Here is a 14,856-nt window from a genome sequence, read left to right as displayed (position 1 = left end):
TTTTTCTCTCCATTTAGAATTGTTATTGCTAGCTTACATGGTAGTTGTTGCCCCATGTAAACACAATTAAACTGAATTTGTCTGTGATGCAGATACTTAGTGATACAACCAAAGACATTCCTATGAGTCTGAGCTGCTTTGTGTTACCTATTAGATGCTGAAAACCATTGCCAGCACATTGGGAGTTAATTTGAAGCTAATTAAAATACTGCTTTTTGAAAGCTACCTTGGGAAATAAACCCCATTTACTCTGCGATTGAGGGTTATTATGTTGATTATATTCCTTTCACAGTAGTGGAAATTCAGTGCAGTTGGCTTGTATAGTAAACATGAAAGACATTTTCTGAATCCTACTGCGTGTTGTATTTTGTTGGAAGTTGTTTTATTTTAGACTTTAAGGGAGCTAGTTTATTAACATCAGCTCTCTCACAAAATGACCCACGTACATCACAATCATTTCTGTCATTGTCATAATGATGAAGTGAACGAGGGCATGTCTTTTTTAAGCTGCGGTGACCACTCTGGGTAGAAACCACAGCTGAATAGAGGGAGACTGTGGTTCGCAGAGGAAAGCAGCAGCATGATCCGCTCTCTGCTTCCAGTTCATTCAGGACATATCCAGGCCAACGGCAACAAAACACCCAACGACTAAAATAGACTGCAAAGAGATGTAATCATAAAACTAAAACTGCCGTAAAAAAATAAATACAAATCTTCACATTTTAAAGGATTTTCCAGTCGTTTTATTGTCTTTTTTCGTACAAAGAATTTCACAAAAATATTTAGAAACTCTCTAGACACCACTGACTGAAGCAAAAAGGATATCACATGACCAGAACAGTGTCACGGAGAGAGCGATAGGGACAGAGAGGAAAACACAGTTAACATTCCAATCTCTCAAGACTTTTTAGAGAGAAACGTCGTCCACCTCTTCTTACCACCGTGTGCAAGCGCTTGCTACACAGGAACTCTCCCTTTGCAGGATTCAGAGCTCCTTTTAGGAAATACTGTCATCATTTCTCAGAGAGATATTGTCCATTTCTCACTGTGGGGATGTCACCCCAATGCACATACTAATGCCCCGCCGAGGAGAGACATTAAAGTCCAAGTCAGTCTCCTGGCGATTGCCACGCTGTCCCACACATTCACTTTACATCCCTCGAGGAAAGCAACAAGTGTCACCACCTCTGTTTGAAGACTGAACAGGACACACTCTTTAAGACATTTATCACAATTCGCAGTGGCAGATAGTATAAAAATATACACATTGTTTACAAAATACACTGGTTGTTGCACTATATTTTTTTCAAGGCTAACTTTTTACATAAAAAAAAATGGGACAAAATGAACTCTTTGAGGATTGGATTAGGATTCCAGACCACCTGTAAAACATTCAACAAGAAGAAAAGTCTCAGAGCTCCCTTCTTTTCCGTCGAGGGCATTGCACATCCATCTATACGTAAAGGCGCCTTTTTGATACACATTCATCTTTAGTCCTTTCTGACTATTTTACAGCTTAAATAAATATGTCAAGATCAAGGAAAGTGCTCGTGTCCTGTGGTTCCCAAGGCATTGTAATATGCAGTCTTACGACGTGCGTGTTGTGCTGTCATCTTCATGAAGAATGAACTAGTGTCCTGTCCAGCAATAACGGAAGTTGTCTCGATCAGTATAGTATAGCAGTGATTTTTTTTTATTTGGGCACAGGAAGTTCGGGAAGGTGCATGTCTTCTGCACATCGGCACGGAAACGTCTTGATAGGGTTCAGCATCTTTGGCCACCTCCTCAGTAAGTCATTTGAGACCTTTCTTTCACAGCTTCTGAGGCCGCTCTTGGCGCCTCGTTTCCTGGTTTCTGGCTTGCGTTTTGGTCCTTTTGTCTTCTTCCTCTTCCTCGGGGTGAGCTTCATCCATGGCTGCCTCTGAAGGAACTGTAATGCCCTTGCCGGCACCATCTCCTTGAGCTTTTAGCGCGCTGCACATCTCCATCTCGTGAATCACAACATCGAACGGAGCCGTGGGACGCTCAGAAGGGGGGGACTTGCAGCCAGTACAGCCCTAAAAGAAAGACAGAAAGACATTGTTACCAATCATTTCTACATGGTGTTGTATCCAAACACTACTGTATAGCTCAGGGTTGTGTGCTTACAGAGATGTTGATGGCTCGGGGCAGGCGTCCTGTGCGGATCCAGGGGTGAACCTGGCTCAGCTCCCTCTTCTGGTCCTCGCTGAAGCGTGGCTGCTGTTTCTGCATGTTCCTCAACGCCTCGCGGTCTTCTCGCAGCACAGTCTCGATGTCTCTGTTGAACGGGAACAAAGAAAAATAGTCAATATAAGTCAGTGTATTAAATCAGCAGGTGTCAAACTGTGAATAATCTGTTGAGTTTGGGCACATTTTTCCCAGCGTCGTACCTGACAGGCAGCTGATAGTTCATCATGACCTTGTCGTCGGTGTTGGCCATCAGGAGCCAGATGGGGTCCTGCAGGACACACTTGATGAACTGCTCCTCTCCACCCGCACTGCTGCTGCCCCCTGCTGGCTGCTTGCGGGAATGATCGTTCTCTGATGAGTCGATGCTACCAAAGTACTTGCTGGTGTGGCTGCCCTGGCTGCTGCCTGAATGGAGAAAAGAGAGTACACTAGTCAACAAAATGATTTTCGTTTGCAGTACATGCTTTAAACCATGCATTCTGAAACTTTTTACATCTATTTTGGTAACCTCTGAGATGGTAAATTAAGATTACTCACTCATGCCACTGGTGCCAAAAGAGCTGCAGCCGTTGGAGCCGGAACCAGAGCCTGAGCCGGAGGACCCTGAGCCAGAGCCTGAGTGAGCGTCTTCCTGCGGCAGCATGTCCAGCAGGTCACTGGAGGTGGACATGGCATCGTTGTTGGACTCATTAGCCTCACCCTAATGGGGAAGAAAAGGTTAGAACAAATATTCCAAGAAACAATTTAAATGATATCATATGCGAAGGTTTCTAAAGCCTATAGTGTCCTTACATTCTCATTCTCCTTGGAAGTTTCATCAGAGCTCCTCTGATTGGCTGAGCTCTGACCGGTCGTTGCCCCCTGAACAGAGGGCGGGGCTCGCTGTGATGCTGCCAGCGCCGTGGCGACCTCCAGCCGGTTGCTCGTTGTTTCCTCCAGCTGCAACAGGTTGAGAGGCGAGGAGCATCTTGACTGGAAGAGGGGGGACTCTGGGGGGACCTGGCTGTAGGACTGGGGGGTGCTGCTGCGGGACGGGGCACAGGTGACTGGGATTGGCACTGGGTTGGAAATAATGGTGGGGACGACTTGGGTGGGGTATGTGAAGTTCGGGTTGAAGAAGTGTCCGGGGTTGGGGGCCGGCTGAGAGATGGGGGTTCCCATCTGGGGGAACATGTAGTTGGGCAGAACGAGGGCCACCATGGGAGGAACCATCTGGGCGGGGGGGAAACGGGATGGATCTGGAACGGGTAAGGTTTGTGCCATTGGTGGGTAGACGGGGTAGATCGGAAGCATTCCAGGAGCGAATGGCGCGGCGGGAATGCTGGCCTGGGAGACGACAGATGGCCAGGAGGAGGAGTTTGTCGGGGGTCCGATGGGCATGTTGAGAGGCATGGTGAGAGGCATGGTGAGAGGCATGGTGAGAGGCATGGTGAGGGGCATGGTGAGAGGCATGGTGAGGGGCATGGTGAGGGGCATGAGAGCGGTGCTGGTTCGGGGGTCATGGCGCCTCCCACTGAGGCGCAGAGAGCTGTGCTGCTCAGACGACTCCTGGTGCTTCAGTCTCTTCCCGCCTCGACCTCGCCGGCGGCTGGTGCTGCTGCCGGCGGCGGCGGGGTAATCCCGGGAACAACGCACTCCTGGGAGAGAGAAGAAGACGCTCAATGTTAGCAATTTGAACTAAATTAACAATGAATGTGTAATAAACACATGACAGAGGGTTAGTGTCAGTACCTCGCGACAGAGGGTTGGCAGCCGGGTTCTGACAGTGCAGAGTGGACGAAGCCGTCTGATCGAAAACACGCAGCTTGCTGAGGTCCTTGAAGCGGTCGAGGAACACCTGCTCCTCCTGCTGGGTGTGGGCGGATAGCACCTCCTTTGTGAGCCCCATACGGCCCCCTCCTCCTAAACTGCCACTTCTCCGTCTGTACCTCTCTAGCTGAGAGGCTTGAGGGGGAGGGAGAGGAGGAAAGGCGATGGCTGTGAGAGGCGTCGCTGTTGATGTCGACGGACCAGGAGTGGGAGTAGTGGGCGCCTCCTCCATGATGACGTCTGTGATCATGGGAAAAACGATGAGGGGTGTTAACACAGTCAAGTGAGGCGATGTGACTTCTGAAAAAACAACATCTTCTGACAAATGAAAAGTTAAATACATCAAATACAATGGTGGATTTAGTTGATACAGCCATACTTGGTCTGGTACAACCATTAGCTTATGATGGCTAATGTTAGCAAACTTAAGTTAGTAGATATGCAGTAGTGTGTTAAATGGCTATATGGTGACTTTGCAAAGACGAAAACGATAGCAGAAACTGTAAAACAAAAGAAAAAAAAGCAAACAGCAGAAGAGACGACAAACAGGAAATGAAGAGAAATTAACCAAAAGGAGAAACAAAGGCAACAATCTGCAAGATCTGCAGTTTTAACCATGCGACTACAGGTTTCTGCAACATCATACTTAACACTTTTTGGTCAATGTCTTTGCAAAACAAGAAAGGAAGGCACACATAATAATGAAAAGAAAGGATCTCAAATGAAAAGCTAAATCATATTGAAGGCTATTAAAGGAAATTCAAGGCATGCAACGACTCTGTATCGTTACATGAAAGAAACAAGCTGCTGAGTGACCAGGTTCAGAGAGTGTGAGTGTTGAGGATTCCCACCTGACTCAGGAGGCTTCTTGTCTCCCACATGCACGATGGTGCTGCTGAAGCTACACTGCGACGTGACTGAGGCTACACTCTCTGCCTTTGTGGCCATGGTCAGGGGAGGCAGAGGAGGTGGTTCACTTACAAGGTTAACTGAACCACCTGCTGAGGAAAACAAGTCCAACAAGTTGCTGTAAGTGATCGTTTATCGTCCACAAAAGCACAGAGAAGACACACCAACAGAGCATGCTTCATCTTAATCAAGGAGGCGGTTCACAAGACAAAACGAAAATCCATATTCAACAACAAAAAGATGTTCCATAGATAATTTTGTTGGTAAATACACACTGACCAAAAGGAAATGAACTTAAATAAGTGGATCAGAGTATTTCAGTTAAAACACCAAACTACACACCAACATAATGAGGCAAAAGAAAAAGACCTGTGTTGTAGGCGCCATCTTGCTGCTTGTCCTCATCAGACGTGTAGGAGGAAGAGCCACACTTCCTTTTGACCGTGTTAGGAATGTTACAGCCGTCCAAGTACCTGCGTAGAGTAAGGGAGATGTTGGATTAGTGAAGTCATAACCCCTAAAGAAATGCTAAGATAGATACAGGATGGCTTCGTGCTTGCACACACACCTTATGATGCTGTCCAGACAGTTGATCTGCTGGTAGGAGTAGCCAGTAGGAGGCTCCTTTGGCACCAGAGGAGCCGGGAGCAAAGCTTTGGGGGGTATCGTCATGTCGGCGATCAAGCCTCTGATTGGGTCGCTGCTGATTGCTCTGATGCTTGTTGCGCCTGGACGGAGAAAAGAGAGGAACAGGAAGCATTTCAATGGAGTCTTTTTGACGTTACATGTGAGGAATATTACTTGGAACCCCATCAACGACAAACCACAGTCTGATTATTGTCCCTTTTTTGAGTTCCAACCCTCTACTGTGTAACGGTGCTTTTAATTTACCTGTGCTGCTGGTTTTCCTGGGTAGTGGCCTGTGACGAGACTCGATGAAAACCTGCTGTCCGTTAGTCTTGACCATATGGACATCTTTACAGATCTGCTGGAAAGTCATCTAGAAAAACAACGGCACCAAACACATTAGACGGACATTCATCTAACACTTTATTTCATTCACTCTGAGACAAAAATGTAGCTACATCTAGAAGCCCTAGCTGCTCAGACTCACAGGTTTGCGCAGAGCCACGGCAGCTTTGTCGATGGCGGGGCCGTTGCTGTCGCTGGACGAGGCGGCGCTGAGGCGCTGCTGGTGGGAGCGCCGGGAGCCTCGGGAGCCGATGGAGCCCAGCGAGCTGTAGCCCTGGGAGCTGCCGCTGTGCACCGGCTGCACCAGGAGCCGGTGGATCTGCTCGCTCAGCTGCACCACGTCGGGGGTGGTGGTCCAAGTCTCACAGCCCTGAGGTGCCGTGAAAATGTCTTCATTCAGAGGGCTCCTGGAGACGGGGAAAGAGAACATCTTAGCACACTAGGAAGACACCTGAGTGTAGATGTTGCTATGGCAGGGGTTGAGCTTTGGTCTTTTAACAAACAGTCTATCATAAGATTCTTAATCTCTATGAATGTCACAATCAACCATATTTCCTTTCATTCACTTTCCTTTGTTAATACTTTTAATATTGAAGGCTCTTGGAAGTTTCGTTTTGTAATGAGTGAATTATTGATCTTACGTTCTGACTTTGTGGCGCCCTACGATGAATGCCACCTTCCGGCTCCAGGGGTTGACAAAGGACGACCAGCTGGTGTCGATGGTCACATATTCCCCGTTTCGGGTACACATCCTCAAAGGCGAATAGTCAAACGGCTGCCCTGCACACTGAAGGACTGAAGAGACAAAAGTGCAGACATATATGAGGATAAAATACCAAAACTGATTGTTTCTGGAAGCCGCAACGACTTGAAGATTTAGAGCCCTAACTCAGTCACATGAGTGTATGACTAATGTGAGCAGAAGTTACAGTATGTGCAGTGCTAGATAAACTCACTCTTCTCATGTATCGCCACCATGATGTGCCTGTCTTCAGGGTGAATGTAGAGCAGGATGGGGGTTCCCACCAAGTCCTGAGGCAGGTATCCTAACAATGGCACCGCCCTGCAAACACAAAATGTATTTACACACTGTTAATACAATGTTTGACGACGTCCTAGATTAACAGATCAGCTTACAATTCAATAATCACAGATGGAAAGTGATGAATAAAAGATTTTAAATTGTTTCTTTTATGAAAGTAATAGCCATAGAAATATTGAAGAACTGACCTCTCGTCAATTTCCTGGAAGATGCAGCTCGGAGTGTGACTTGTAGTGAAGATCCTCTTGTCTGGAGGGATACGAGGAGCTGAGAGGAACAGAGGAAGAAGATATAACAGATGAGAAATAAGTACATAAGACTATACATATAATAAAAAGCTTTAACTGCTATTTAGACCCAATCATTTGGTGTCTATGATATAATCCATATTCAGAGGAGAATGGTTTTCAAGGTGTCTGCTATTGTTCTCTTCTCTCCCACACTCAGATCATTTCAAGATTCAGTTGAACTAGTTTTAAATGACATAGTGAGTAATGGTCATCGTCATGTGGAGAGCTGCAATCAGTTTTAAGCTTCAAATACATTGTGACTTTAGCTATAGTAGAGTAGCTGTAGTAAAAGGACAAATACCTTGGTATCCGGAGTGGACCCTCTCGGCGATGAGCAGGCAGCAGGGCTGTGGCTCAGAGTCGTCTGAGTCTCTGATGGTGAGCTGGTACGGCGTGAGGCGGAACGGGTAGTAGCGCATCTCGCCGCCATGCGTCCGGTCGGCACTTATCCGGCAGAACATGGACTTCTCCTGAGTGCAGTCCACTGGAGCAGAAGCTGAGAGGAAAGAGAGTTCAGACATTGAGCATCATTTCTGTCTGGAATCACAACTATTTTCATATCCCTTTTTCCAAAAGGTGATCTTTTTCTCCGCTCACCTGACCCGATGCAAGAGCCCCAGTTTGGCAGACGGCAGGGTGCTGTACCGCGGTAGAAAGTGCTGACGTCCTGCGGGGCCAAAAGTTCAGAGAACATCGCCCCCTGGAGACGTTCGGGCATAGTGCGCAACAGGGAAGAGCCCTGAGGCGATACGTACACCACCTTCCCTGACAGGAATGACACGCCTATGGTGAAAGTGTCCTGAAAGGAAAATTGTAGGAGGAAAGCTTAGAATAAAATCACTTTAAACAAATACTTTTTATTAGATAAACTTCTTGAGTGATGGAGTATTTGATATGAACGTACTGTGTTTTTGAGTGTGTACTCTGATGTGATGTTGTCAAGCTCCTCAACAGTGAAGGCCGACAGGTCCAGACTGCAGCCCTGACACTCCTCTACGCTCCACTGGTGATAGTACTCCTTGTTGGCTGTAAACAAATCACAATACATTACTCAGGATGGGTATCTACGTAAAGAATTTGTTTTATATTGTAGTAAGCCTAATGCAAATGGCAGAAACTAAAACATTATAGCTTCAAGAGTTATTAAAAAAAGACTTAAAAACATCGATCGCCACAAAATGGTCACATTTGCATTTTTAAGAAGCTACAAACAAAAAGACCCCCCTCACCTCGGACTTGTTTGACACACTGCAGTGCGTATTTGAGTGCATTTAGGGTGCTGGTGTGACCCTTGGCCTTGCGCTCCGTTGGTAGGCGGAGCTTCAGCTCCTTGATGGCCTTCATCAGATCCTTCTGGGTCTGCACCCTCGCCGACTGGTTGCTGCTGCAGCCCGAGGTGGAGGGGGGGTCGTGCTCAGAGCTGGTGGACAGCAGGCTGTAGGCCAGGGAGCTGCTGGGAGGAGAGAGGCTCTGGGAGTTGGTGCTGCGGAAGAAGAGACAGAGATGATTACGGTGAATTTGACATGCTGGATCAGATGTGTAATTAGCATGTGTTAGCAAGTGATGCAAGAAGAGCCTTTTGGCATAAAGACTGTTGCTATGGAAATCTTTTCAAATGTTATTTTTGTCCCTTAGCTTCTCTTTCTCTTACCTCTTGTTGCTCTCAGTGTTTTCCAGCATCATGCCAGAGTCCTTTCCATTGGACGAGCTGTTGGAGCTGCGTACGGACTGGCGCCCACGCAACGCGCCGTCTCTCTCCATCCCGCCTTCGCTCTCCCTCTCCCCAGAGTCGTTTCCGCTGGAGTGTCCGTCCATATCATCTGAGTTGGGCCCCCTACGGTCTCGGGACGAACCTCCAGACGCCGACCCCACACTGGGAGATGAGCCGCCAGTTGAGCCGCCTCTATTTCCACTCCCGTGCTCCTGAGAGGAGCCATTAGCGCTGGGCTTAACGCTGCTCGTTTTCAGAGAGTTTAACCCTTCTGTTTCCTGTTCATTTTCTTTCTCGTCGGCCCTTGCCACTCGCCCTCTAGGGCTGCTGCGGGGCAATGAATTAGAGTTGTCATAACTCATACTAGAGTAGGATGAGGCTGGAGCAGCTTTATTGATGGTGTCAGTCAAGGTGAAAACAGCAATAACTAACTTATTGGCTTGTCGTTAACAGAGAAACTCATTGTTTTTGGTGCAAAACAAACGGTAAATCAGAGACTTTAAAGGGCCCTCCCTTTAAAGTTTTTAAAAAGTGCAGATGTTCAAATGGTTGTAATCATTTAGCAAATGACCAAAAAGCAAAGGCTGCCCTTCCAAAACTGCAGATAAGAGATGAATTTCTGTTTAGGAAACAGCCTTGGCAACTGGGCTCCAACAGATGGGATGAGAGATCGTGAGGGAGAGTGGGAGAACAGCTCTTGGTGAGAGCTGAGAACTCTGTATCTCGTCTTCTTGCCTCTTCAGAGATGTGATGCTTCAGGTGAAGGTCATCTGAGATTGTGGAGAAAGGACAAATTAGCTGCATGATGACAAAATGTTTGTAAGGTTCAAGTCCTACAGCTATGAAGAGACAAAATGGAGCGCTTATGATGAGTTTATCTTGTTGGCCTCAAAGCTTCAAAGGTGGCCATGTGCCGCTGTCACAGCCTTGGGTTGGAAAATGAATTGAAAATGAATTGAATGAAAAAGTGTTTGTTGTGGCCGCACAAAGCCCCAGCTGTTAGCATTTTTCACTCAGATTATCTCGAATAAAAACACCACCCCATTTTAAACACAATGACAACAATCCCCATTAGCATGCAGCAAGTGCGTATGCATCTGAATTTAGCACTGGTGTACAAGTGCTAATGACGAAATGACATTTGTTAATCGCCAAAGCTTAATCCAATTTCACCCAGAGGACAGTCACAACAGAACACCAGGGGGGGGGGGGGGGGGGACACAAAGCTTAGTATACAAGGGTTATTACAATAATACAGTGTAATTGTGAATAGTAATTTAAAAGTTAACACCAGGCCACTACCTATACAAGTTTAAAATGATTGCCGTTTATTCCTTGTACAAAGAATACGCCCCGTAATCCTTTAAGCCGGAAGAAGGCCCTGTCCTCAATCCTTACAAATGTCTACACCTCTCTTCCCCACAGGCTCCTTTAGGTGCGCAGTGATGTTTTAAGTGCAGAATTGGATCAGGACTTGTTTAATTATGTCCCTGCCTGCACTGATTCAACGCTTCCTGTTCTCATTCACTAACGGCCCGTCCACACAGCGGCGTGCGTTGACGCTTCACCATTCACTTTGAATGGGGTGACGTCACTTTTAGCCAAAATGCATTTTGGGAAGCGACGCGGAGCGTAGCTGGCATGGCTCGCTGCAAAAGTTGAGCAATGTTCAACTTTTGACGCCTCGGCAGAAGCGTCAGCCAATCGAATCATATGCCAGTACAAGCTCTAGCCAATCAAATCGCTGCTTGTGTGTCAGGGGCGGGAGATTCATGTGATTGGTTGTTGGTCGAGTTTCAGACACGCCCGCCGGCAAGCGTCAGCGCACGCCGCTGTGTGGACGGGCCGTAACACAACATGGCTGAGTGAGTGACCCCCCAGCAGCCGGAGATTGCTCATTACATCTGAACAGAGGATAACAGGTGCACACTGCTAATGACAAATATGACTTATTACACGGACATAACCAAAGCAAACGTAACAACTTGGAGTGGATAATGGTAAACAACTGCAAGTATTCAGTTTGACAAATTCATATGATGCTACATTCAAATTAGCATATGTTTGGTTGATACACGTGACAAAGTGAGCTATGGCTGAAATTGGCGAGGGAAGGAGAAATAATGATCGTGAAATATGCAAGCAGGGCGTGAGTAGGCATCGATGCAGGCTGGCATCAACTCGCACCTCGACAGGTGATGGAAAAAGCACACGGTGGTGGGAGAGGTGGTGGAGGTGGGTAGAGGTGGTGGTGGAGGTGGTGGTGGGGAACAGTGTACAGGCTGCTCACATGCAGCTGTACACTTGCTATGTTGCATCCTCAAATTCAATCGAGGAAGACACATCGATTTGGCTTCCAGTGTACCCAACATCCAATCCAATCCAAAGCACATGGAGAAAAAACCCACAGAAACACGGTTTATATAATAATAATAATGCGAACCACTGAGGCTTAATGCCACCCGATTGTTCAAATTATTCACAGGAAATGCACTCAGTAAGACCAATCTATGATTATATCAGGATGTGTCTATGTTTGTGTGGGAAAGCAAATGCATCATCAGTCTTATACAAATGTTGAAAAAAAAAAAAAAAAGCTCAAAATGTATAGGCGAAGGGTTAGGTCAACCGTTAGAGCAAAAGACTTTCAACAGGCCTCTCTTCACGTTTCTCAACTGTGAGAATACCTTTTAAAATTTGAATATCTGTAATGTTTTATAATGTGTGTTTATATGTTCCTTATTTATAGAAAGGTTCTAACATATATCCATTCATTTTTATCAAGGGGCACTTCTTTATCAGAACAAACAAAGAAACTCTCATTTCATCAGATAATAGACAGCATCAAAGACAGTGTTCTTTGCATTCATTCAGCAAGCCCATCATATGATTACAAGCGATATAATAAAGATACAACTTGTACAGAACAGGGGTCACATGACCTGTTCTCGTAGATAATGAAACCTTCACATCCTCACTGCACCGAGGGCTGCAGGAAGATGTGGCGTAGCTCCTTGTGAGAACATGTGTGATCTCCCCCCGCCCCTCACTTCATCACGACATGCTCACATTATTCAAAAACATTAAGAAAATCGTTTTTATTTCATTCTTACTATTCGGGGAATAAATTCACATTGTAATTTCCAGTGAATATCATGTCTTTCTTTTTGGTGTCTATATACGCTGGGATCCGGAGTCATGGATGATCCTGCGGTCCTGTGTCCTGGATCTTGAGTCGTGGCTGTGGTCCTGGATCATAGGTCCTGGATGGATATCCTCGTGGATTCATCTTCCTATTATATACACACATGCATTTCCAAACATTTGGACTACCTATGTTGCAAATGTATTATCTTTTCAATTTACACACGGCATCTATTGCACGTCTGTCCGTCCTGGGAGAGGGATCCCTCCTCTGTTGCTCTCCCTGAGGTTTCTCCCATTTTTCCCTTTAAACTGGGTTTTCTTTGGAAGTTTTTCCTTGTACGATGTGAGGGTCTAAGGACAGAGGGTGTCGTATTGTCATACTGATATTCTGTACACACTGTGAAGACCACTGAGACAAATGTAACATTTGTGATATTGGGCTATATAAATAAACATTGATTGATTGATTGATTGATTGATTGATTGATTGATTGATGACTCTGCCAGCGCAGCTCTCTGTGTACATGCTGCACGTGTCCGCGGCGGTGCTCTCAGCAAGCATTGGCGGGTTCTGATTGGTTGATATATTTTATTATCCGGACCAATCAGAGAGAGAGCCCCGCAGAGGCTGAGCTGCTTATTGGCTGACTGCCAGATACTGGTCTCAGCTCAGCCTCCAGTTTTAATATTGTAATATGTAAGGATAGAAAGATACTCAACTGATTCACGATCAGTTAGGGGACCTCGTGGCCATGACTTCTTAGTTAAACATTCAAATATATTAATGACATTACTATGAACAGGAATGTACACTAATTTAAAGATTTCATATGAAAATAGTATATCAAGTTCAATCCACAGTACTGACTTTGCATTAGTATCATTGGTCTCCCACTGCTACCTAACTAATCTCCATCACTCTCTGTCCTTTGTAGTCTTAAGATTTTTGTTTTCCACCGTCTTAAAGGCAATTTGGTCACATTTATAGTGGATTAGAAAATATGTGAAAAACAAAGTGTCTTTATGGTCAAAAACAGGACAAACGATGTTCAAACAAGAATTGTGTTGCAAGTGACAAGCATCAAAGTCCAAACAAGGTACTGCTGGTGAGTCATCCCCATATTAAAGTATCACGGTGATGGAAAACTGTAAGCTGTTCCAAATGATGAGTCAGTCCTTATCAAACATGTGATCATATAGTTAACATGCAGATTGCACCACCTGTGCCACTACCTGCCATCAATGCACAATAATACTTGTTGGTGGGGAAAGTGTCATGTTCTTGGTCTTTGCACACGCGGAATCATCTATATTTGAAGCTTAGTTTGAACATTAAGTGAAGAAAGGTTACTTCATCGTTCTTTGTTATCTTCAGTTCACTACACAATACCTGGCACATGCACACTTTTTGGATGTTGCTGTGAAGCTGCGTTGCGCACTTGGACATTATATTGTGCAGGACCTGCAGATACCCTTGCAGACGTCCATCGTGTGCTTTTGGTGTCAATAACTATACAATGACAGATAATTATGGTGCATTTACAGCAGCACATTTGTCGACACACATAGAGCATCCATGCAGCCCTCTTGCAGAACTGTATACGCCCCATGTGCATTCTCACTCATGCAAATGCATGATGTGCATCAACACAACATGTCTAACGTTATCGTTTGCAAGCATAACGCACATGCTGCACAGTAGGAGGCATGTAGTGCATTTAGCAGCCCTGATACTGATAAGTAAATATATTTTTGCAATTTGCACATGCGTGTCAACACCATAACAACTCAAACTGAAAAGTGTACTATGTCAAAGAATAAAAAGGTCATAAAATGTGGAGGAATCTGATATTTGCCGGCTTTGTCATTAGTGGTGTTGTCTTCTTCTACCTTAAAGAGATAACGTTATAAACGTGATGTTATCGTGTCAGCGACAGTAAAGGGTTAAAGACAGCTTTCTCAGTAGATTGTCTGAATAGTTTAATCACCTCATAAATACACATGTATCTATTGTTCTATCTACTTAATGATGCCGTCAAATGAAGGGAAAACATTATGTCGTGAATACGCTGGCAGTGCGAAGTGACAGCTAGAAAGCTAACGTTAGCTTGAAGGCAAGAGTGACAGACATTAATATTACAACGACCAGCTTACCGTAGATATGTTTCAAAACGACACCAGCTTTGATATTCCAGGGTAAGGTGTGTGAAAGTCAATAAGAAGCAGCAGCACTCCTTGTAACACCGACCGCCTCTGCTCACTGGTCTGCATATGCTCTAAACATTTTTGCTCGACCCCCTACAGTAGTTTACACGCAGGGACACACGTGTCAGTGGAAGGTCTAGCGAGTAATATTGAATCGCCACCGTGATTGGACAGATTGAGTTTATGTCCCCGCCCAGACCCGCACCTGCGCGTTCTGATTGGCTGATAGGGGCGTGGCTTGTAGCACGGGGCTCTGGGATCACGTTGCAGAGTGTCTGGTCCTGAGTTTAGTTCCAAACAGACATGAGAGGGCGGATCCCTCTCCACACATGTGGCCTACTTGGTTGACTGTAATATACGGGGACTATCGTAGTGTAATTTCATGTAGAGACACCTTATGTTGTTATACTGTAGTATACTGTAGTTACTATGATAAATATAATCAAAGAGTAGCGTTTCATTATTCAGAAACAGGTGTATTACCAGGTAGGTTGACACATAGGCCTAGGAGGAATTTGATTTGGTATAAAGTCACACAAAAGTAAAAACACAGATAAATG

At 45.5% G+C, this 14,856-nt stretch overlaps 1 protein-coding gene across 3 annotated transcripts; it reads right to left on the bottom strand.

The window, feature by feature from the left end:
* Positions 1 to 738: 738 nt before the first annotated feature.
* Positions 739 to 14,380, bottom strand: per1b (period circadian clock 1b). Of its 3 annotated transcripts, none has more exons than XM_034106117.1 (20): positions 14,246 to 14,380; positions 8,885 to 9,714; positions 8,463 to 8,716; positions 8,138 to 8,259; positions 7,831 to 8,032; positions 7,535 to 7,729; positions 7,132 to 7,210; positions 6,858 to 6,964; positions 6,543 to 6,696; positions 6,044 to 6,308; positions 5,821 to 5,929; positions 5,498 to 5,657; positions 5,299 to 5,402; positions 4,872 to 5,021; positions 3,943 to 4,260; positions 3,004 to 3,848; positions 2,749 to 2,911; positions 2,412 to 2,616; positions 2,149 to 2,299; positions 739 to 2,057 (listed from the first exon to the last, which is right to left on the bottom strand). In XM_034106117.1, the coding sequence occupies exons 2-20, from the start codon at positions 9,304 to 9,306 to the stop codon at positions 1,812 to 1,814; spliced, it is 4,251 nt and encodes a 1,416-aa protein (XP_033962008.1). In that variant the 5' UTR covers positions 9,307 to 9,714; positions 14,246 to 14,380; the 3' UTR covers positions 739 to 1,811. The 3 variants fall into 3 exon arrangements, with proteins under 3 accessions (XP_033962008.1, XP_033962009.1, XP_033962010.1); XM_034106118.1 differs by having other exon boundaries at positions 4,872 to 5,018; XM_034106119.1 differs by lacking the exon at positions 4,872 to 5,021.
* Between the last annotated feature and the right edge of the window lie 476 nt (positions 14,381 to 14,856).

This window comes from Pseudochaenichthys georgianus, chromosome 18, assembly GCF_902827115.2.
Source record: "Pseudochaenichthys georgianus chromosome 18, fPseGeo1.2, whole genome shotgun sequence".
NCBI lineage: Eukaryota > Metazoa > Chordata > Actinopteri > Perciformes > Channichthyidae > Pseudochaenichthys > Pseudochaenichthys georgianus.
The sequence above is the reverse complement of the archived record's forward strand: the minus strand, read 5'-3'. Positions and strand labels throughout refer to the sequence as shown.

Bases quoted from the DNA above. Each gene is read 5' to 3' on its own strand.
- per1b (XM_034106117.1), bottom strand. From the start codon at position 9,306: ATGAGTTATGACAACTCTAATTCATTGCCCCGCAGCAGCCCTAGAGGG. The intron at 6,309-6,542 runs GTAAGATCAATA...CCCCGTCTCCAG, and splicing joins GGGCGCCACAAAGTCAGAAC to GAGCCCTCTGAATGAAGACA. The intron at 2,300-2,411 runs GTACGACGCTGG...CCCGTTCAACAG, and splicing joins AACTATCAGCTGCCTGTCAG to AGACATCGAGACTGTGCTGC.